The 23,899-nt window shown below is 43.5% G+C and overlaps 1 protein-coding gene across 13 annotated transcripts in view; it reads right to left on the reverse strand.

The window, feature by feature from the left end:
* aak1b (AP2 associated kinase 1b) overlaps positions 1 to 23,899 on the reverse strand; it is a 127,745-nt gene that overhangs the window by 88,779 nt on the left and 15,067 nt on the right. For all 13 annotated transcript variants that reach the window (XM_087984245.1, XM_043681260.2, XM_087984246.1 and 10 more), the window contains exons 2-5: positions 14,815 to 14,933; positions 12,304 to 12,412; positions 5,644 to 5,786; positions 4,381 to 4,502 (exon numbers count right to left, since the gene is read on the reverse strand). In XM_087984245.1, the coding sequence (XP_087840371.1) occupies positions 4,381 to 4,502; positions 5,644 to 5,786; positions 12,304 to 12,412; positions 14,815 to 14,933 (493 nt within the window). The remainder of the gene's footprint in view (positions 1 to 4,380; positions 4,503 to 5,643; positions 5,787 to 12,303; positions 12,413 to 14,814; positions 14,934 to 23,899) is intronic.

Genomic DNA, 23,899 nt, shown 5'->3' on the forward strand with positions numbered 1-23,899 from the left:
CTGTGTTCATCAGACAAAGAACAATGAAAATATATACTTCAGGGAATCTGAATAATAGGACTTGTTAAAAAATTGCTTTGTTGCAAAGAGGACGGTGTTCAGCGAGGGAAACGCTCCAGCTCTTGCTTGTGTGCACGGAGCATTGATCACTGACAGGTCTCCAATTCAGAAGTTGATTTCAGCCACTTCAGAACCCGACAAAACGTGCAGCTCTTAGAAACACTGTCTGAAGTTCAGTTTGCATGAAATGGGCAAACGCATCCGTGATACATGCCTCCGATTCTAAATAATTTCAATGTGAAGTGTTGTACACTGTGTCAGCAATGGCCAAGTTGGAAACATTCTTGCCTCAGAGTGACCAGGTTCGAGGTTCAAGTCCTGTTCCAGGTCGAGAGGTCAAACATCCAGGGTGCCTCGTTGCTGCATTAATGAGAGGCCTCTGCACTGACAGAGGTGTTGTCAATCAGACGAGAAGTGAAAGGTCTCAATATGTTTCAAAGAACAGTCAGGGTGTTATGCCTGGTACCCTGGTCAATATTTATCCCCTAATTCTCACAAGGCCTCACAAAGACACATTAATAGCATTTTTTTTTAGATTAGATTAGATTACATTACAGTGTGGAAACAGGCCCTTCGGCCCAACAAGTCCACACCGCCCCGCCGAAGCGCAACCCACCCATACCCCTACATTTACCCCTTACCTAACACTACGGGCAATTTAGCATGGCCAATTCACCTGACCTGCACATCTTTGGACTGTGGGAGGAAACCAGAACACCCGGAGGAAACCCACGCAGACACGGGGAGAACGTGCAAACTCCACACAGTCAGTCGCCTGAGGCGGGTATTGAACCCGGGTCTCTGGCGCTGTGAGGCAGCAGTGCTAACCACTGTGCCACCGTGCCGCCCACCATTTACTACATTGTGACTCATGGGAACTTACTATGCACAGACTGGCTGTTTCCTGTATGACAAGTGCCATCACCAGTCCAAAACGACTCAAACATGGGGTCAAGTGTCTCACCTTCTGGTCAGTGTGGTATGCTCCACATAAATGTAAGCCTTCTGTTCTTTTTACATATTATTTGCAGCAGGACAACAGTCCCTTTGGCTCTCGGAGGACATGATTTATGGATTCCTCATTATCTGAAATGAAAACATACATTGCTGGAGGAACTCAGCAGGTCTGTCAGCATTTGTGGTGAAAAAGCAGAGTCAATTTTTCAGGTGCAGTGACCCTTCATCAGAGGTTCTCCAGGAATTTCTGATTTTGTTTCAGATTCCCAGCAACTGCAGTTCTTGGCTTTGTCCTCACTTCTGGTCACCAGCCAAATGCAGGACTGAATTCCAGCACGCCTTTCCCAACAAAGGCAACATGCAACACCCACCAAATTTCAAGCCAGACAAGATCCCATCGCCAAAATTAAATATCAGCCATTTTCTTCACACCAACTCTTGGAAACAACCTGACTGCTTTAATGAGTTCCAACAGGTTAACTCTTTGCCTCTTTGAAAAGAATACTGCATTAGGATCTTGTTCAAATATGATCACATTAAATCCAACCCTTTGTTTCATTAGAGAGCTATACCTCTTTGGTTTAACAAAAAGTTGAGATTATCCATGTTTGACGATGTTTCACTCAGAGTCAGGCTGCTCTGGACAGGTGTGTCTTGGTCTTTACCGGGCAAAGTACAATAAGGAGAACCGAAACATCCTCTGCAGCTGCAAGTCTACGTTCAGACGGTTGTGTTACCTATACATTGTCAGGCTACAGGCCAACTCCTTGTTGGAGGAGAAGAGTTTGGAGGAACACTGGGAAAATCCAATTGTTGTAGTTCACATCAGAACCAAAAACAGGTAGAATGAAGAAAGACACGAGCAATTTTTGAGAAGATTTGTAGCTCAGGTTGAGGTTCTGGACGCAAGTTTGTTCGCTAAGCTGGAAGATTGATTTACAGACATTTCATCACCATAATAAGTAACATTATCAGTGAGCCTCCAATGAAGCGCTGGCTTTTTGCCCCACTTTCTAGTTATGTCTTGGTTTCTTCAGGTGGGTGATATCATTTCTGGTTCTTTGTCTCAGAGGATGGTAAATGAGGTCCAAGTTAAACAAAGAGACCTTGGAGTGCAAGTTCATAGCTCCTTGAAAGTGGAGTCACAGGTAAATAGGATAGTGAAGAAGGCATTTGGTATGCTTTCCTTTATTGATCAGAGTATTGAGTACAGGAGTTGGGAGGTCATGTTGCAGCTGTACAGGACATTGGTTAGGCCAGTGTTGGGATATTGCGTGCAATTCTGGTCACCTTCCTATTGGAAAGATGTTGTGAAACTTGAAATGGTTCAGAAAAGATTTACAAGGATGTTGCCAGAGTTGGAGGATTTAAGCTATAGGGAGAGGCTGAACAGGCTGGGGTTGTTTTCCCTGGAGCATCGGAGGCTGAGGGGTGAGCTTATGGAGGTTTACAAAATTAGGAAGGGCATGGATCGGACAAATAGGCAAAGTCTTTCCCCTGGGGTCGGGGAGTCCAGAACCAGAGGGCATAGGTTTAGGGTGAGAAGGGAAAGATATGAAAGAGACCTAAGGGGCAACTTTTTCACACAGAGGGTGGTACAGGTATGGAATGAGCTGCAAACCAAATGTAAAATGTTGCAATTGCAACATTTAAGAGGCATTTGGATGGGTATATGAATAGGAAGGGTTTGGAGGGATATGGGCCGGGTGCTGGCAGGTGGGACTAGATTGGGTTGGGATATCTGATCGGCATGGACGGGTTGGACCGAAGGACCTGTTTTCATGCTGTACATCTCTATGACTCTATGACGTGTTTATTAAGGAGCTCCGGTTAGAATGCCATGCTTCTAGAATACCAACTAGTCACCCACCCTATGATATCAACCACCCTAAGGAAACCAAGACATACAAACAGAAAACAGGACAAAACACCAGCACTTCACCGGAGGCTCACTGATAATGTTATCTAGTATGGTGATGAAACATTTGAAAACGAACCTTCCAGCTCAGTGAGTAAACTTACATTCAAGGAGACACTCTCCAGAAAGAGCTTGAGTGTTTACGCCATCAATCAAAAAAAAACCTCAAAAAGTGACAGATTATTCTGATAGAACAAGTGATATAGGGAAAAGGAGATCCAACACCTGCATGTTGTGGATGTTGCATCGCCGAAATTCCATGCACAGATACCAATACCATTATGACAGGGGGTCATTCTTAAGCCCAAGCTGCTAACTTGTTGTGGCACATGTGGCAAGACTTACATGTTATAACTGACACGTCCTGAGCATTTCTGGGGATAGGATATTAGCAGAATGGGCAGACAATAGAAGATCTCAGAAAATCCATAACAAACAGAAAGGTCAAGTGTCAATCCATTCTGTCAATTCTGTAACTATTTCACACTAATTCAGTATCAAATACAAATCACCATTAGGATTTCTGTTTGTCCTGGATTGAAGCCATTCATTTCTTCTGTATTTTGATGTGATATTTCACATTTGGTTTGAGTACAAGCTGCAATTATTTGATCAGAAGAATGATGTCCTCTGAAGTGGGGACAACTTCTGATGCACTTAACTGCTTACAAGATACTAGAACCTGCCCAATAACGACTGGCAGTCTTTCATCAACACCAGGCAAAGACCTGACCACAAATATCCCTGGGGTGTATCACAAGCAAGATTTGAGAATGAGAAGACTGACTAATTGCGAGAAAAGAGGTTGTGTGTAGTTATGGAAAGGGCCAGCAATGCTCAAATCAGTCATGGTTAGAAAGAAAGAATGATGAACCTTTGAGTGGAACTCCACACTGACCTAACTCTAGATTTCAGCTGTGGAACAACCTATTCCTATTTGCAAGAAAAACTATCACTGAGGAACTGGCAAAGCAACACTGAGTGTTGATCTCTCATTCACTGGAGAAGGCAAGCAGACATTTCCTTGCTTCATAGCAGCTCACGAGAAAGCATTGAGAGTCCAATATAATCACAAGATAAAAGCATTAAGCCAATCGAAACAAAACTAACGATTCAAGTCAATGACCTTTAGAAAAGTAATGGACTTGAAACATCAGCTCTGTTTCTCTCTTCACAGATGCCACCAAACCTGTTGATTATTTCCATCAGTTTCTATTTTTCATTTCAGATTTGCACGATCTGCAGTGTTTTGACTTTGCTTGTGTGTGAAGTATCTTTCCCTGCAAGTCCAGAAATGAAGAAATTTGACTTGACAAATTTACTGTGGGTGACCCACCCAGGAACATGACCTGAGGTGTTGCATGGCTGCAGCAAATGTTCACTGAGTTGCTTAGCATTGTCAAAGTTCATTGCTGAGGTATATGGAATGAAATACAAACACTTACTTTTTAATTTCATCTTCAACTGCATTGACTCCTTCAACCTTTGGATTCTGGAATTTATTAGTTGCACTTCCAAAATCACAGAGGACATAATGTCCCTTGTCATGAAGCAGTATATTTTCAACCTGAAGAGGAATATTGTATGTAGTTAGTAGAAGTCACCACTGAGCTTTTGTACCTCAAGCTGCCCCACACACATGTTTTAAATGAACAACTCTCTCGAATAAACCCAACGTACGTTTACTGCATCAAAACCCCATCAATTCTGTCGTTGTCTTTTCCGAATGCAGCTCACCACCCTCACGGCCTGAGTCTAGACAGTGGGTGCCAGTGGGAATTGCAGCCCTATTCAACTTGTTTAGTTAAAGTCACTGAACAGCAATAAGGACAAAGAAAAACCCTTGGTTACTTCACATCTGCCAATGCACCATAGATCAGTGCACATGTCTGTAACCTTCCTGATTTGTATACCACAGGATTGGTGTAGCCTATGCCCTTAGCAACTCAGCCTCTCTGGAATCCAGCGAAGTTCAGCCTTTTTCCAAATATAAGTGCACTTGCTGTAAAAACAGGCATCTGCAAAATGGGTCAAGACAGTGCTTCAGGGTTAGAATCTTGAGGAGACCAGGATAACATACCACATACCAAGGCAGCACCCATGATTTATCACACTGGGGAGACAGAAAGATGTATGGCTTCATCTTGTCACAGAATACATGCTCATGGTTCAATATACTGGGGCAACTCGGGGGTAGGCGATGGAGAGAGTAACACTGCCTCTTTATAAGGCCAGACACTGATTCATACTCTCAGTCTATTATAGCTGGCAGAGTGGGAGGTAGACCCCACTACACATATGCAGAAGCTTGCTTTGTATTCACAACTCACCGCTAATGGCAGTGGGAGGAGTTCGCTTTTCGGGCACAATTCATTACACCAAGGGAAGATGACAAGATAAGTATTGCGTACTACCAAGTACAGAAGCACTCGGTTTCTGACACTTCACCAAACAGTCAAAATCTTCAGGTACTTTTTAACCATTTAAATCACTTGGTTACACAGGGGAGAACAAAACTAATTCTCCCCACCTTTGGTAAATCTTGCATTCCGGACAGAGGCAATTTAAAAAAAAAATCTGATTTAATCGGTCCCACTTGTTCAATGTTCTTCAATCAGGCACAAAACAGAAATAGCACATTGGCCAACATGTTTTAAAATGCATTTGCCCTGAAGACTGTTGTGTCGCCTGCAGCATGTTCTGTTCACCTTCAAATCCCGATGGATGATGGGCGTTTTGCACTGGTGCAACCTTGCTACTGCTTCACATGTGTCACAGAATATCTGCAACACCTCGTTCTCAGTGAAACCAGTCTGCAAGCGCTGGTTCATCAGGTTCACAACTTGGCCTCCTGTAACAAAAAAAATGGGTGCAGCAACTTGTTAAAGTCCACCAGACCCCCACTTCACAAAACAATCCCCACATACCTCACTCAGCTCAAGAAAGTGTACAAACTTAGCAGCTTTTTAGCTTTCAAAGAAAGCAACGGTGAAAAGGCTCAAGATAGTAAACGCGCAAGAAATGGTAAAGATGGAATACTATTATTAAGCTCGGCTGTGAGAGCAAGACAAGTGACACGACACTTCCGCTTGAGAACTTGAAAGCCTTCTGGACTCAATATTGAAGTCAACAACTTTAGGGCTTGAGCTCTCCCATGTCCTTACCCCAACTCCATAAATCAGGCCATGTTATCACATGGTCAGCTATTACACATAACCCATTGTTAGCCCCGAACAGTCCCCATGAGCAGTTATTCACCTTCTTTGCCAGATTGTTATCTATTCTCTTGTCTTCTCTGGTGCTCTGAAAGCTAGTGCTTCCAATTAAACCTGTTGGACTACAACCTGGTGTTGTGTGATTTGTAACTTTGTCTGTCCAACTACTCTTTGGGCTCTATCCCGACCGATCATTTACTCCTTACCCCCTCCCCCTATCCTACCTTCTGCGCATAAACTAACATTTCCTTGCTACCATCAGTTCTAAGGAAGGGTCACTGGACCAGAAACATTAACTCTGATTTCTCTCCACAGATGCTACCAGACCGGCTGAGCTTTTCCAGCAATTTAGTTCTTGTTTGTGATTTACGGCATTCACAGTTCTTTCAGTTTTTATTTGACACAATGCTCGAATTAGTGTGCTGTTTAAAAGGTCACCCATCCTGAAGAACTTCTTGCCTGAATGCATGCTATCCACTTGGAAGAGGTATGGATGAGCTGCAATGTGTCAAACTGTCTCCAATGTCTGGATTCTGTTGACAACTCATGAGAGAAAGATGCGATGGTCAGAGAGGAGTCAGCACAGGGGAAGGGAAAGCACCACTGATTAAAATTTCCCTGTTTATGCAAAGAAAGAAAGAATAGAATCATCACAGCAATCTTTCTGCTTCAGCCTTGCCATTGGGATGGGAGGGTTTGGTACGACAGGCAGCTTTCCTAACGGTCAGAAAACGAGGCAAGGCTTCAACTTGGGACTAACTCGAATACTAACTGTGAATAACCTTATGGCCCACACTTTCCCCTGCTCACCTGACCTGCCTCGCCCAAACCAACATCAGCACCACCCTTTCTTTTCTTTCTTTCTGCTGCAGCACCAGTTTGTAAGAGAATATCATGGCCCAGCAAGTCCAGCATTATACAGTATTTTGAAAATGAAAGTACAAGTGGCTCATGTCATACAACTCAAATTCCCCTCCAGATCACAGAGGAAGGTGGCTGCAGGAGGAATCAAACTCAAAAAGATGTGCCAGGTTGTGTCCAAAGTCTATAAATGTAACAGCAGTGTATTGCAGCAAGAACAAGAGTGGGTGTTGCCAAATGGAATCTGGTTGAAAACTGATCCTGTTGTGCAGCTTGCAATCCAGAGGAATGCCACATGAAAAGCAATTTGACAAACCACAAGAGGATTGGAATGCAGCTGTAACGTCACAAAGTGCATTCGGTTGCTAAACAATGAGATTGTATTGGAGAGGAGTAGACCACACATTATACTGTCAGACAGAACCCTGGTACCTGGCAACAAAATGGTACACTGTGCGCAGTTTTATTTTCCTTGCCTCAGGGAGGATGCGCCAGCTATGGAGGGCGTGCTGTGAAGGTTAATCAGACTGATTCCTGAGATGGCAGGGCTGACATATGAAGAGAAACTAGATCAGTTAGAAATTACACAACACCAGGTTATAGTCCAACAGGTTTAACTGGAAGCACACTAGCCTCCAATTAAACCTGTTGGACTATAACTTGGTGTTGTGTGATTTTTAACTTTGTACACCCAGTCCAACACCGGTATCTCCAAATCATGGATCAGTTAGGAAATTATGGTTGATGGGAAATGGTTGATGAGTGAATCACTCCACTTTTATTTCCATGTTGCAAATCTTTTTTGACAAGAATATACAACTATGTTGTAAGTATTACCACTGTTAGCAAAAACAGGTTCCAGAGAGAAAAAAAAAGTCAACTTGTGCTTGCAAGATGTCACAGCCTAGCCGTGAGAGAAAAGCTGCCACCTCTGCCCACTCCTTCCCCAGTCACCCAACTTCAAGTATTCCTGCAAAGCCAGGCAGCTGTTATTGCACTTCAAAGAAGTGAATACGCAAGAGAAGTCTCCCTTACATCATTAAAGCAAAATATTTTGGACACTGGAAACCTGGCATGAAAGCAGAAGTGCTGGAGAAAACTCAGCAGGCCTGGCAGCATGTGTGGAGAGAGAGAAACTGGGTGAATGTTTCAAGTCCTGGACGATAATCTTTCAGAACTGAAACAGTATAGAAATGTGAGGATTGAAGAATCATTGTCAGAGGCCCTTCAGTCCATCATGTCGATGCCAAGCAACATACACCAAATAACACTAATCCCCGTTTACCTGCACTTTATCTACAACCCTATTATGCCCTGGCATTTTAAGTGCTCATCTAGATGCTTCTTACATGTTGCGAGAATACTTACCTGCACCACATTCTCAGGCAGCACATTCCGTGTGTCTACCACCCTCTGGTGAAAAGGTTTTTCCACAGGTCTCCTTTGAATCACTTGCTCCTCACCTTAAACTCATGCCCACTGACCTTCAAATATGAGGGGTTTTAAACTTTGAAGAGGGTGAGAAAAGAAGAACAAAAGGGACGTTTTGGGTTTATGTGGACAGCTGGACAGAAATGACAAAGATGTCAAAGAACATAAGGAAAATGCAAAAGTCCTTGCAGTCATAGAATGCTTACAGTGAAGAAGCAGGCCATTCGGCCCATCGAATCCATACCTCCCCTCAGAAGAACATTCCACCCACATCCACCCTCCCCTACCGTATCCCTGCCTTTCCATGGCTCATTCACCTAGCCTGCACATCCCTGGACACTATGGGCAATTTAGCATGGTCAATCTACTTAACCTGCACACCTTTGGACTGTGCGAGGAAACTTGAGCACCTGGAGGAAATCCACACAGACGTGCAGAGAATGCGCAAACTCCACACGGTCAGTCGCCCGAGGGTGGAATCAAACTTGGGTCCCTGGCACTGTGAGGCAGCAATGCTAACCACTGAGCCACTCTGCTGCTCGGAAACAAACAAAGCAGTTGCCCAGACCAAATGTCCACAACAGGATAATGAACAGTTCTGGCTCGAAGCAAAAACATAAATGACACATGTAAGACTGTGCTCGTGCTCAAAAAACAGGGGACGGAGTTCAGGGTTTGACACTATTAAACTTCATGATGACAGTTGAAGATTGTAAAATGCCAGGTCGGAAGATGAGGTTCTGCCCCTCAAGCTTTGAGTTTTGCTGGAACTGTGCTGCATGCTGAGAACAGAAATGTGAGTGCGATGCAAGGTGATGAATTGGAGTGGTTAGGGACCGGAAGCTTGGGGTCACATGAATGGATTGATAAAAAAAAACAGACTGCAATCAGCCAACCAATGTGCTTTTGGTCTCACTCATGTCGAAAGCCAGCATTGCGAGTCGCAAATACAGAACACAAAAGAAAAACATGGACAAATAAATCACTGCTTCAGTTGTGAAGACTTTTTGGAGCCTTGGAGGGCAGGTGTGACATCTTTTTCATGTGCATGGAAAGGTGCAATAGTGACAGCATGAATTATTGTAGGTGTTTCTAGTTGGGTGGGATGCCACAGTCAATTTGCCAATGCAGTGGACGCATCATACAAGGCAGCTTGGGAACTGTACCACGACAAAAAGGTCGAGTGCGGTGCAACAATCTAAGAGGTTTGATGAGAGAACGCGATGTGCAGCCGAGGATTGAAACATCTGGACAGGTCACCCAAATCGAGTTCAAGTGTTAGATCTGAAAAGAGTGGCTTGAAAAGAGAGGAAGGAAAGCAAGCTGAACAGGTGATTGTCTCAGGGCTGAGAACTGAAGCAACTGGAGGCGTGGCAGATGCACATGGTGCAGGAGTTCAATTCAAGTCCAAGGAATGGCACAACAGGCCTAAAATTCCCCAAATGTGTGTTCCCAAATTCAGTAACTTGCTGAGGGAAGATTAGGTCATGAGCTTCAATAGGAGCTGTTGTGCCATGACGTTCAAAGCAGTGATTATCACGATACTGGAACTGCATCTCTCCTGTCCTCTCTGTTCTGTAAAATTGATAAATGCAAAGCAAGGAAGGACATTGAAAAAGAGGAAATCTGGTGTAGGCACTGCTGGGAAAACAGTACACTAATTAATATGAGTGAAAGCTCCAAAATCAAAATCAGATTGTGGTATTTCACATCCGTAGCCATGGTAACCTGCAATCACAATCCACTGCTCAAATAAAAAGTCTCAATCCAAACAGGATGATGGTACCTGCAATTCTGCACCCAGCCACTTCCTAATATTTGGGAGTTGTTCAGTGCAAGCTGCATGTGCCGCAAGGCAAAGGAGCAAGGGAAATCGTATAATTAAAAATGTAGGCAACTTTCGCAATTCTCTCCTCCAGTGGCTACCAGCAGAGGAGCCTGCCCAGAAATGTGATAAATGGCAGTATTTTGAACTGAGCTCCAGGATATCTATCATTCGTTTGCACAGGTCCTTGCATTATTCTTGTCCCAGATATCCTTACACTCACAAGCCAACCAAGGTATTCGCAGACCCAAAGAAAATCCAACTGGCTCTTAATAAAGCACAGGAGAAACTCTCCTCCAGGTGCACTGGAGAATGTAAATGCCCTTTCCAACAAGTAACTAACAGCAAGTGCAGACTGTGCAACACTGCAAATCACTGAACTTGCTGTTGGATAAAGAGCGCTGATCTCTATTGACTTAATTTGTAGTGTCCAATTCCTTTGTTTCTCCTTGTTTAGTAATTGTAGACTCTGTACAACATAGTAGAATCAGACACGACAGCAGTGCGCAGGGAAGAACAACATGTCAGGGTCTCTTTCCTGAGACAAACAAGCAAAATAAAATACTTGCGAAGATGTGATGACATGTTGAGTACCAAACACTCACCCTCTCGAACCAAGGTTTCCAATAATGAGTGAACAAATGACAAGGCATAGCAATAATCTCACCAAGAACAAACAAAGCAAGAAATGAAGGGAAGCCTTGACCAGTGAACAAAATGCTGAACTCAGAAGCGCTTCTCATCTTGCAATGAATATTTTCAATCATTTACTTACAGAGGAAACTCCACATTGTAAAGGAAGTTTCCCAGAATTAGCCCCTTTCCGAATCGAATAGTTGACAAATATGAGGCCAAGAAACTTGCTGATTTCAGTCCAAACCAGAATGCTTATGTTCCTCCACTCTCAGCTTGTATTTCAACAATGCAACCCAAAAGATTCCAAAGAACCGAAGTCATAGCTTGAGCCTGCTGATGGGTCCTGTTATTAATAGTTTTACGGTCACTGTAACAGACACTCACATTCAATTATTGATTTTCTTATATTAAAAGATACATTAGAGCAAGCTATTCTCAGTATCAGCGGCTGTGAAACTATCTTCAATTGTCGTTGAAACCCATCTGGCACATGGCTGTCCTTTAGGGAAGAAAACCTGCTGCTGACCCAGTTTGGCCTACATGTGATTCCAGAAGCACAGCGATGTGTTTGATTCTTCACCTCAATTTCAATGGCTGAACAAGTTGTATGAACTACAAATGGGCAACAAATGCTGACTTTGGCCATGATACAGGAGAAAGTGAGGACTGCAGATGCTGGAGACTAGAGTTGAAAAATGTGATGCTGGAAAAACACAGCAGGCCAGGCAGCATCCAAGGAGCAGGAGAATCGACGTTTCGGGCATAAGCCCTTCTTCAGGAATGATTATGCCCGAAACGTCGATTCTCCTGCTCCTTGGATGCTGCCTGGCCTGCTGTATTTTTCCAGCATCACATTTTTCAACTTTGGCCATGATACACACACCTTGTCAGAAATTCTAAAAAAGACACTCCGGTCCAACTCCCAATAATACATGAGACTTATTTGATGCCTTTAACGTAACAACAAGTCTGAAGGTGCAGCACAGCAATTTCATCAAACACATTATGAGACCTATAGAAACATTATGTAAGATCAACAAGAGCTTGGTCAATTGGACAGGTTTTACCAAATCCTAACAAATTGGGACTTTGTGTGCACAACCAACCTTTCACTAAAATGGAACTTTTCACTTCTGTAAACAGGAAAAATAATGCTACTTCATATTTCACAACTTTCATATGTGCTATGTGCTGGCAAACTAACATGGTGATCATGCAATGAAGCCCATCAGTCTCAATAGCTTTGATATGTTAGCGTTGAAGGCTTACTACTCACGCATGTACGAAGATGCCACGAAGGAATTAAAACAAAGGATCTTGACGCACCACTTTAACAAATCAAGACACACAAACACTGCATTATTGAAGGCCCCATTAGGTAATGTGATAAAAGTCCTCACCTCGACAAAAATCCATCAGGATCAGTACTTCCCAGACCTCTCCAGAGCCGACAGCCGTCGTACTGGAATCAATATATCCGACAATATTCTTGTGCCCAGCCAGGTCCCTCTGCAATAAAGAGGATGCTTGGTCACGAGTAGGTCAGTACTTGTTTTTATTGGCATCATATTGCTGTCCAAATAACAACCTGCAAAGAAGTGATTCTATAACACACAAAGTGGCATTTGCATTGATATCAACAAACACAGAATGGCGACGAGAACTGACCGCATTTGCTCTGGGTTCAGGATGTCGGGCAAGTGTAGAAATAGCCATGATACCGGTGGCTGAATGCGATTAACAACTTCCTGGTAGAAAGCTTGGATTTGAAAACTGCATGTGATTTGGTCATGATACACCCTGTCAGCTACACAGTCAGGTAACTTTGAATGTGGTGTCTACTTATTAGAGAACAGCTACCTGTCAACAGAACAAAGAGTTATTGCTGGAACAGCAGTAGCTGAGCAGGAGGCAGCATCTTCAAAAGAGGAGAAGGCAAAAAGCAAGTGGACAAAAAAGGTCAAGAGCATCATTACCCCTGGTGTTGCAGAAGCACAGGGCAATGGTTCCCTCATATTCTTTTAAAATATTTTCTGCCACATCACCATAATATACAGAAAATAACATTTATTTTACCGTAATATTTGCTAGACATGGAGTTACTCAATAACATTTTATTCATTTAATAATGTATTAATTTTTTAATCAATGACCCTCTCTTGAAGCTTATTCTTAGTCTTATATGGTCAGGTTGTTATCCCAGAGACCAATAGAGATTCCTCCAACCAGCTGCAGGGCATCTGTCAAGCAAGACCAGGGCAGCAAAACGGGAGTACACAGAGAAGTAGATGAGCAATGGCCAGGGGGTTGGGTACTTCAGTTGGCAGAATGGTTAGTTTGAAACACAAAGTGATGCCAAAAGCACAAGTTCAATTACTGCTCCGGCTGAGGTAACCACGAAGTCCAACCTTCCCAAACCACCTCTCGTCTGAGGCATGGTGGCCCTCCGGTCAAACTATCACCAGTCACCTCACTCCACTGACACAGTCGCCCTATCATCTTCTACCACAATGGTGACTTGATCTTTCGACTGGCAATGATTGGTATTAGAAGTAATAAATGGTCTGCAACAAACATACATTCTTGTGAGACATGAAAATCTAATTGAAAAGATAAATCAAGGATGGCAAATGAAAACAGTTCGAAACGGCATGAGATCAAAGGATTTGGTATATAAGGATGCCAGAAAAGGTGGTAAGCCTGAGGACTGAGAGCAAGGTAAAACACAGCAAAGAATGACCAAGAAAGAGAAAAAGAGATTATGAGTGCAAGCCAGCAAAAGATATGAAGGCAGACTGTAAAAGCATCTTTTGTGATGTAAAATGGAAAAGACAAGCTCGGCAAATGTAGGATCATTAAAGTGGAGAAAGAAGAACTTACAGTGGCGAACACAGAAATGGTGGCGAAACTCAACAGTTTCTTTAGGTTCATCTTCACGCAGGAAGATGCAGAACCCCAACCAGAAACATGAGGTGCCTAAGGAACTTGTAAAACTGAGCAACGAAATGAAGCAAAACAAGTACTAGTAAGGAGGGAATTCTTGACAGCTGAGTTCAACTGAAGGTTGATGAATCCCCTGAACCAGATCAATTGCATCCCCAAGTTTTGAAGGAAGTCATTAGAAAGAAGCTAAGTTTCTCGAAAGATTCCTGCAGACTGTAAACTTGCAAATGCAACATCACCAGTTAAGGAAGGGAGAGGGAAAATGGCAAACTACAGACCTGTTTCGTGGGATTGTTCCAAGTTGGTATCAATGTGTACAAATAAAGCATGAACTTGTTAGTGCCAAGATCATTGGAAGGTCTCAAGTGAACTATCAAAATCAACTGTCAAAACCTTCATGAGCACCTGTCAAAGGGAGTGTTTGAAAATGTCAAAGGCATTTAAAAGTGCATCCCCTGAAATATTTGGGAGAAATTCTGGAATGCTAAAACAAAACTACTTTTCTTTTTCTTTGTTTGATGATTTCTATGAATAGATTGCTCAATGAGAGATTCCAATTCTCAGGTCTCTCATGGCAGAGACAACGTCAGTTTGGATAGTAGATGCCAGAGCAGAGAGACACAGGTCAGAGTTAAGGAGGCACAAGGCTACTATAAAAGCCTTTGGGATGAGCTGGATGGCACCGATTGGCACAGATGTAGAAGGTGGGTGCATGTAAAGGTGGAGATTGGTGGGGGAGAGCTGAAGGGACATTCCAATATCTCTTCCTAATTTTCATACGCTGGAAACAGCCAAATCTGCAAGGCAGGTCTTTTGACCTGCCAACCTGAGCATCAGGTTACCTCCTCAGTCCCTCTATGGTTGCCCAACGTGACTTCTAATTGAGCCCATCCTTAAGTGAAAATGCAAATTGTAGGCAGCTATTTTAAAAAGTCAGGTTCCACATAGTCATAACATTTGCAACTCACCATGATCTGGATCTCTCGCTTGCAGACCTGCAAATCATGTTCATTGTTGACATACATCCTCTTCAGTGCACTTTTCACCCCATTATGAGTTTTCACAAGGAACACGATAGCAAAACCACCTGGGAAACAAATGAACAGAAACATCATTACAACAAGTCCTCCAACACTGTCACAAATGGGGCACTGCTGACACGATGACAATTTCTCATCAAGACTCAGTTTTCAATACCCTCAAAAATCTGTAATTCCACCTATAACCTTCTTGATTCTGAAAATGCTTCGCCTGACAGATGGACTGAAATCGTCTTTATCTGTATTTCGTCCTAAAACATAAGCAACATGTACAAACTGAAATTGTCTTAGGACATAGAACATAGAACATTTACAGCGCAGTACAGGCCCTTCGGCCCTCGATGTTGTGCCGACCTGTCACACCAATCTGAAGCCTCCATGTACACCCATATGCTTGTCCAATGATGATTTAAATGTACTTAAAATTGGCAAATCTACTACCGTTGCAGGCAAAGCATTCCATTCCCCTCCTACTCTCTGAGTAAAGAAACTACCTCTGACATCTGTCCTATATCTATCACCCCTCAATTTAAAGCTACGCTCCGTCGTGCTCGCCATCACCATACTTGGAAAAAGGCTCTCCCTGTCCATCCTACCTAACCCTCTGATTATCTTTTATGTCTCTATTAAGTCACCTCTCAACCTTCTTCTCTCTGACGAAAACAATCTCAAGTCCCTCAGCCTTTCCTCGTAAGACCTTCCCTCCATAAGAGGCAACATCCTAGTAAATCTCCTCTGCACCCTCTCCAAAGCTTCCACATCCTTCTTATAATGCGGTGACCAGAACTGTACACAATACTCCAAGTGTGGCCATACCAGAGCTTTGTACAGCTGCAGCATAACCTCCTGGTTCCAGAACTCAATCCCTCTATTAATAAAGGCCAAAACACTGTATGCCTTCTTAACAACCCTGTCAATCTGGGTGGCAACTTTCAAGGATCTGTGTACCTGGACACCGAGATCTCTCTGCACGTCTACACTACCAAGAATCTTACCATTAGCCCAGTACTTTGCATTCCGGTTACTCCGACCAAAGTGAATCACCTCACACTTGTCTGCATTAAACTCCATTTGCCACCTCTCAGCCCAGCTCTGCATTACTACAGTGGGCTTCCTCAATATAGTAATAAGCGCACCTGAAACCTGAAACGTCAGTTTTCCTGCTCCTCGAATGCTGCCTGACCGGCTGTGCTTCTCCAGCACCACACTCTTGTCTGCACCTGAAACTCTGTTTGACACTGTGGTAAATGAAAGCAAATATGAGAGGCCAGTCTTTTTTCATCCAAATGCCCAGCCCTTGTTGGATTGATGAAGGATTCAGTGCTTTGGGCTGAAGGCATGAGCAGAAATGAATCAGCCAGCTGCTGCCATTGTCCTTCTCAGTGGTAGAGCTGGTAGGTTTGGAACAAGCTGAGGAGCCTTGGTGAGTTGCTGCAGTGCAGCTTGTATGCTGCTACTGAGCATTGGTGCTGGAGGGAATGAATATTGAAGGGGTTAGATGGAGAACGAATTCAGCAACTTGCTTTGTTTTGGATGGTGTTGAACTACTCAAGGGTTTTTGAAGATATGCCCATCCAAGCAAATAGTCAGAAATTCATCACACTCCTCAGTTCTGCCTTGTCAATGGTGGACAGGCTTTGAGGAGTCATGAAGGGAGAATTCACAAGAGAATTACCAACCTCTGTTCTGGTCATAAGTCACTGTGCTTATATGGCCAGTCTAGCTCAGTTTCTGGTCGATTACAAAATATATCAACATCCTGAGGGTTATGATTTTCAAGATGCCAAGTAATTGCAGAATACGCTCAAATACTTTTAAACACAGCCAGGTAGATTCTTGACAGGTCTGGTGGTGAAATATTATAGTGAGAATATGAGGTCATCAGATTAAGCCTCATCTTATTGCATGGTCGGAAAACCTTGAGGGGCTGAGTGGCCTACTCCTATGCCTAATCTTTATGCTTAAGCATCCAAAGGTTGAAAGTAGAAAATATGCTTACTACTTGGTCAGCGTGGATGAATTGAACCGAAGAGTCTGTTTCCATGCTGTATGACTCTATGACACTCTTTCAAAGACTGCCTATCCTGTGTGCAACAAGTCTACACACTGCACACCAAATAAGTCAAGGCCCCATCACCTTGTCCAAATAGAAGAATGTCTTAAAACCTGGGTGAAACCACTAGCCATAGTTTTGCTGAACCACCATTGTGCACTAACCATCCCGCTACCAGGCTGAATACTTTCCATCTACCATCACTCTCTGTCTTCTACAGGTCAGCCAGTTCTGTATCCAGACAGCCAAATTTCCCCATATCCCACGCCTCACTACTTTCTGAATGAGCCTTCCATGGTGAACCTCATCAAATGCCTTGTTAAAATCTGTGCACACATCATCCACTGCTCTACCATCGGCAATGTGTTTTGACACATCCTCAAATATTTCAATAAGGCTTGTGTAACATGACTTGCTTCTCTCAAAGCCATATTGACTATCTCTAATCAAACAATTATTTTCCAAGTTATCATAAATTCTGTTTTGCAGAATCCTCTCTTAATAATTTATCCACAACAGATGTAAGACAGACTAGTCTGTATTTCCCAGCATTATCCCTATTGCCTTTTTTCAACAAGGGAATAACATTTTCCAACCACCAATCATCTGGCAGTACTCCAACGGACAACGCAAAGACCATTGCCAAATGTGCAGCAATCTCTTCCCTTACTTCCTGTAGTAATCTTAGGTACATCCCGTCTGGCCCAAGGGATTGATTTATCCTTACACTTTTGAACATTTTCAGCACATCTTCCTTGTTAACATCAACCTGTTCGAGCACATCAGCCTATTTCACGCTGTCCTCACAAATGTCAAGGTTCCAATCAGTAGTGAATACTGAGGCTCCTCCAACTCCAGGCACAGGTTCCCTCCACTTATTAACCCTATCACACTCTGGCCATTCCCTTCTTCCTTTCGTTCGTGTAAGATGCCTTGGTGTTTTCCTTAATCCTACCTGCTGAAGCTTTTTCATGCCTCCCCCTCGCTCTCCTCAGTCCATTTTTCAGTTCCTTCCTGTCTACCTTGTAAGCCTCTAGAGCCCTGTTGATCCTTGCCTTCTCAACATTAAGTAATCTTCCTTCTTCCTTTTGACAAGATGTTCCACATCCCTTATCACCCAAGGTTCCTTCACTCTACCATCCCTTCCTTATCCCAGTTGGACAAACCTATACAGCACTTGCAGCAAGTTCTCCCTAAACAAACTCCACAGTGGGCGGCACGGTAGCTCAGTGGTTAGCACTGCTGCCTCACAGCGTCAGAAACTCGTGTTCAATTCCTACCTCAGGCGACTGTCTGTGTGGAGTTTGCACATTCTCCCAGTGTCTGCGTGGGTTTCCTCCCACAGTCCAAAAATGTGCAGGTTAGGTGAATTGGCCATGATAAATTGCCCGTAGTATTAGGTATGGGTGCGCTTCAGCGGTCAGTGTGGACTTGTTGCGCCGAAGGGCCTGTTTCCACACTGTAAGCAATCTAATCTAATCTACTCCTTGGACTAGGTAACTGACTGTAGCTCCAACCATCTGCACCTTGCCTGCTCACTCACTTGTACGTACTGGGCACATGATCACACGAGCATTTCCACGATAACTGTGGTCAAACAAAGAAGCTCATTTCACTGTAAATTGCTTTTTGTTCTAAAAAGCACTTTATAAAGTTATTTGTTTTTTTTTTCATTCAAGGCATGTCAATGTGTTAAACGTCAGAAATTGCTTTTAGAATAAAGGCATCAACCTCACAAACACGAATGGGCTCAAGGTCTGTTGCAGAACCTGTTTATTTCCAATGACATTTCCCACTACAATTCCCAGCACCAATCCTCTATGCAGTCAGATTCAGATCAGACAACACCACAGATGCTGCTTCCAACATTAGCCTGGATCAGTGGCAAAAGCTGTACGGATGCCAAATTCAAACTGGCACAGTGAATCACAAGGGTAGCATTGACAGCAGGCAGCAATTTGTTCTGCCAAATGACAGGCTGCTTTGAATAACCAGGCAGTGCTCCCTGCCAGGGAGGCAACAGCACGAGCATCACTTCAGGACAAGTGGCAAGAGCATACAGGATGCTTGAACTCGGCGAGGAACATGATTAAATCTTCTGCACATAAAGGTCACTTCAGCTTTGCTTTCTTCAATTAACTGGGATGGTACAGCATATAGAATGGCAGCAAACTTCAATTTTCTCACATTGGTCCTCCAATCTTACGCAACTGGACAATCTGGAACCTCAGGATAAGGGCTCAGTCTTTGAGAATGGAGGGTTGCATATTGTTCGGCCTCTTGACCCTGACGGCTGTTGATGCTCAGCTCGTGAGTCGGTTCAAGAACCAGGTCACTTGTGTTTTGGAGACAAAGATATGGGAACATAGTGGTGAGGTGCATCTGACTTCTATACCGCATGTTTATACTTTCAGCATAATACCCATAAACACAGCTAAAAAAGAAAATCACTGAAGACAATGACACTGAACACAAGATGACTCCCTAGGCCTCTTTTGATGGTACTGGGTGGCATGGTGGCTCAGTGGTTCGCACTGCTGCCACATGGCGAGAGGGAACCAGGTTCGATTCCACCATCAGGCAACTGCTTGTGTAGAGTTTGCACATTATCTCCACGTCTGCGTGGGTTTCCTCCTACAGTTCAAGGATGTGCAAGTTAGGTGGACTGCCCATGCTACATTGCTCCATTCTGTCCAGGGATGTGCAGGCTAGATGGGTTAGCCATGTTAAAGGCAGGGCAATGGGGATTGGTAGTGTCTGGGTGGGATGCTCTTTGGAGTGTCAGCGCAGACTCTATGTGCCAAACAGCCTCGATCTGCACTGTACAGATTCTGCTGTTCTCCATGGACAGGCCTTTAAGAGCTCACGCCAGTAGGAACCAGTAGCAAGAAGTGTTACTTCTTCTCCTTAATAGATGCACAGAAACCAATAGTAGCATGCTGGCTGACGTACAGGAGATTAGGGATCCTACACTGGCCCTTCTTTGAGGATGATGGATTGTGTTGATGATGAGGAATGAGGTTTAGTGATTCAGCTGGAGAGGGTTTCTGAGAAAGGGATGAGCATGCCATGGAAGAACTGAATACAGAGACGATTGTTTTCAACTGGTTTGGTTCAGCTTAGAACACAGCCACTGTTTAAGAAGGGAAGTAAAGACAAGCCAGGGAACTATACACCGGTGAGCCTGACCTCGGTGGTCGGCAAGTTGTTGGAGGGAATCCTGAGGGACAGGATGTACATGTATTTGGAAAGGCAAGGACTGATTCGGGATAGTCAACATGGCTTTGTGCGTGGGAGATCATGTCTCACAACCTTGATTGAGTTTTCTGAAGAAGCAACAAAGAAGACTGATGAGGGCAGAGCAGTAGATGTGATCTATATGGACTTCAGTCAGGCGTTCAACAAGGTTCCCCATGGGAGACTGAATTAGCAAGATTAGATCTCATGGAATATAGGGAGAACTAGCCATTTGAATACAGAACTGGCTCAAAGGTAGAAGACAGAGGGTGGTGGTGGAGGGTTGTTTTTTAGACTGGAGGCCTGTGACCAGTGGAGTGCCACAAGGATCGGTGCTGGGTCCTCTACTTTTTGTCATTTACATAAATGATTTGGATGTGAGCATTAGAGGTATAGTTAGTAAATTTGCAAATGACACCAAAATTGGAGGTCTAGTGGACAGTGAAGAGGGTTGCCTCAGATTACAACAGGATCTGGACCAGATGGGCCAAGAAGTGGCAGATGGAGTTTAATTCAGATAAATGCGAGGTGCTGCATTTTGGGAAAGCAAATCTTAACAGGACTTATGCACTTAATGGTAAGGTCCGAGGGAGTGTTGCTGAACAAAGAGACCTTGCAGTGCAAGTTCATAGCTCCTTGAAAGTGAAGTCGCAGGTAAATAGGATAGTGAAGAAGGCGTTTGGTATGCTTTCCTTTATTGGTCAGAGTATTGAGTACAGGAGTTGGGAGGTCATGTTGCAGCTGTACAGGACATTGGTTAGGCCACTGTGGGAATATTGCGTGCAATTCTGGTCTCCTTCCTATCGGAAAGATGTTGTGAAACTTGAAAGGGTTCAAAAAAGATTGACAAGGATGTTGCCAGGGTTGGAGGATTTGGGCAACAGGGAGAGGCTGAACAGGCTGGGGCTGTTTTCCCTGGAGTGTCGGAGGCCGAGTGCTATGGACTCCATAAAACATGAGTTTGCTCAGTGTGAGTCACTGACCTATTTTAGCTGGGCAACTATCCAAATGAGACATGCTACTTGTCAGTCCTCAACTGTGGAATCAATATCACTGTCTCCAATCCGATCTGTCTGCATGGCTCCAACACAAAACTGACTTCAAGTAAGAAACGAGAAACATTGCATTTCATTCACATTGCAATTTTAGGCCAAATGATTGTTACGTGTTTTAAATTACCTAGTCCACCCTGGCCCATGTTCAGAATCAGAACTTTTCATCTTCTTTTGGGTGTGCTGTGAATTTCCTAAAAAGCCAGCAGTGACTTGAAACAAAATGTGTTTAGACAGTGAGTGGTTAGGAACTGTCTGAGAATGTTGTGGAGGCAGATTCAGTCAGGACTCTCCAAATGGAGTTGGATGATTACTGAAAGAGAAAACATTTGGAAGGTTACTGGGAAAAGGTGGGAGTGGGATTAGCTCCAGAAGAAGGGTGGCAAAGAAACAATGGGTCTAGTTCAAAGAGTTTCATTCTGCACTGTAACTGCTCAATGATTCTGTGACCTCTGCCAGAAAGAACCTCAAGACAACAACTGCCTGGTTAGTAATGATACACCAGTCCAATGTGATACAATTCTGTGAATGAAAGAAAGCTGAAAGACCATGCACCACAACTTACTTCATGGTTGCCTCATTCTGGTGTCGTATTTTCAACGGCTCTGAAATTCTTTATCAGCTAGCAAAGAGGAGGGAAAATAAAGCTGCGCACTCATTCCAAAACAATTTTCTGCACTGGAACATTGCTGGGCGTGACTATTTTTCTGAACATGACTTCAACAAATATTTAATTCTCTCAGACCTTCCTATTGTTCTTCCTCAGTTTGCTCCAATTGGCTCGTTGTCAAACAAAGCTAAATGGCCCAAGTGACACACTGCGCTAGTCAAATGATTGGTATTGTAACAAACTATAGCTGAAACCTATAAGGTTGGGCAGAATGGCGAGATACAGTGATTCAGTGTCGCCACATCACACCAGTGTGTTCAGCCAGTTCTACAAAATGCTGGGAGGTTGCAATGCTGACTCACTGCTCCAGGAAGAGTTGAATCAGAATTTAGACTGGCTACTCATCAATCTATAGCTGCTTTGGTGTCACATGCAGAACAAGCACTGCCAAACAACTTTTCATACTAACAGCAACATGTGCCTATTAATACCAACAAGACAAGCATTCCTTGCAGAACACCAACCAGTTAGATAAAAGTATTCAATCATTTTGTCTTAGCCAGGCAGTGTTGAAACAAACCAACACAGACCTAATCTAGTGCAGTAACAATGCAAATGGTGAGGTTTTGTAAGTTGCAGAGAAACGCGAGCCCAGTGAAATAGCACTCATCAACCTCACAACTGCAGTGAATGCTGCATCTATTGTCCTATGATTAACAGTTTCAACATACAACCCCCAGCAATTACGCTCAGTTGTGGGTTGAAACTCACCAACAGATGAGAAGGAAGAACTAAGCAATATTTTCCAAAAAAGAAGCTGGTGTTTATCCTTTAGTCAGTAACACTGCTATCCCTCGTCACTTTCAGCCAAACAAATGAAGGTGCTCAGGGTTCGATGACGAAAGAATGCCTAACAGAGTCTTACCAAAGATCCTGTCAGGAGTCAAAATAACTGACCTGGTGAAAATTAATTGAAAAGCCCACGATTTTCAACAAGCAGTATGAAAAAATGATGAAAATTGACTGAATACATGAATAGGAAAAATATTAATATTTGAACTCACGAAATGTCCTTCATGTCCTTAGCATGTGGCAAATGACCTTCCAGTCAAACAGTTATTTCTGAAGTGTGGTCACAGTTGTCATTTAGCAAGCAATCTAAGCACAGCAAAGTCCAAAATCAATGATCAGATCTTCTCTTCGCTTTTCAGCTTAGGGTCAGGAAACCAGGGGGTCTCTTGTTGTTAAATAGTGCTGAGAGATCTTGTACATTGACCCAAGAGGTCAGATGAGGCCTCAGTTTGTCATTTCACTCACAAAGCAGGAACTGAGGGATCAGCACTGCCTTGGTGTACAACTGCAATGTCAGCATGGATTTTATACTGAAGCTATGGAGTGAGGTGTTGTTATGCTAAGTATGCATCTTGCAAAGGAGGACGTCAGAGCCTGTTTATCTTCCAAGAGGTTCACCCACTATCCTCCGTACAGCAGAAGCACACATTCCCTTCCACAGACTGACCGTAACTTGGTGTAAATCTGTTCTTTGTCCCAACTAGAGAATGAGCAGATTCCCCTTCAGGGGCTATTACAACTCAATTTTGCTTAATTGGTGGATCTGGATATTAGTTCCAGTTTCTTTTATAAACAACAAAAGCCGATGCACATACAACCAACCCACTGTTGCAACATGACATGAGTTTCCTCCACCCTAGGCACCTCCTAAAAGGCCAGGGCCACATCTACCAGCACTCCACTTCACTATCTCGTGATTCAGGAAACAGCGCTGCTCACGGACGAAGGTTAGTGAATGGAGTGAAAGTAGACAGCTCCGGGATAAAATGGGCTGAACTACTTCCTTTGATTTAGCTTTTATAACTCTCAAAGAGAAGATATGCTACACCTCAGAAGAAAAATATGTGGATACGATGATCATCCGCCAAGTTTTAGCTTTAAAACCTAACAAATTCCATTTGGTGTTCTCCAAAGGGAACAGTGACCAACCTGATGGAGGTGATATTACAGGGAGGGGCCTGGGATAATGGCTGTGGGATTGTGTTGCAC

Source organism: Chiloscyllium plagiosum, unplaced genomic scaffold, assembly GCF_037043375.1.
Source record: "Chiloscyllium plagiosum isolate Xiang-an unplaced genomic scaffold, Cpla_swu_hap1 HiC_scaffold_48, whole genome shotgun sequence".
NCBI lineage: Eukaryota > Metazoa > Chordata > Chondrichthyes > Orectolobiformes > Hemiscylliidae > Chiloscyllium > Chiloscyllium plagiosum.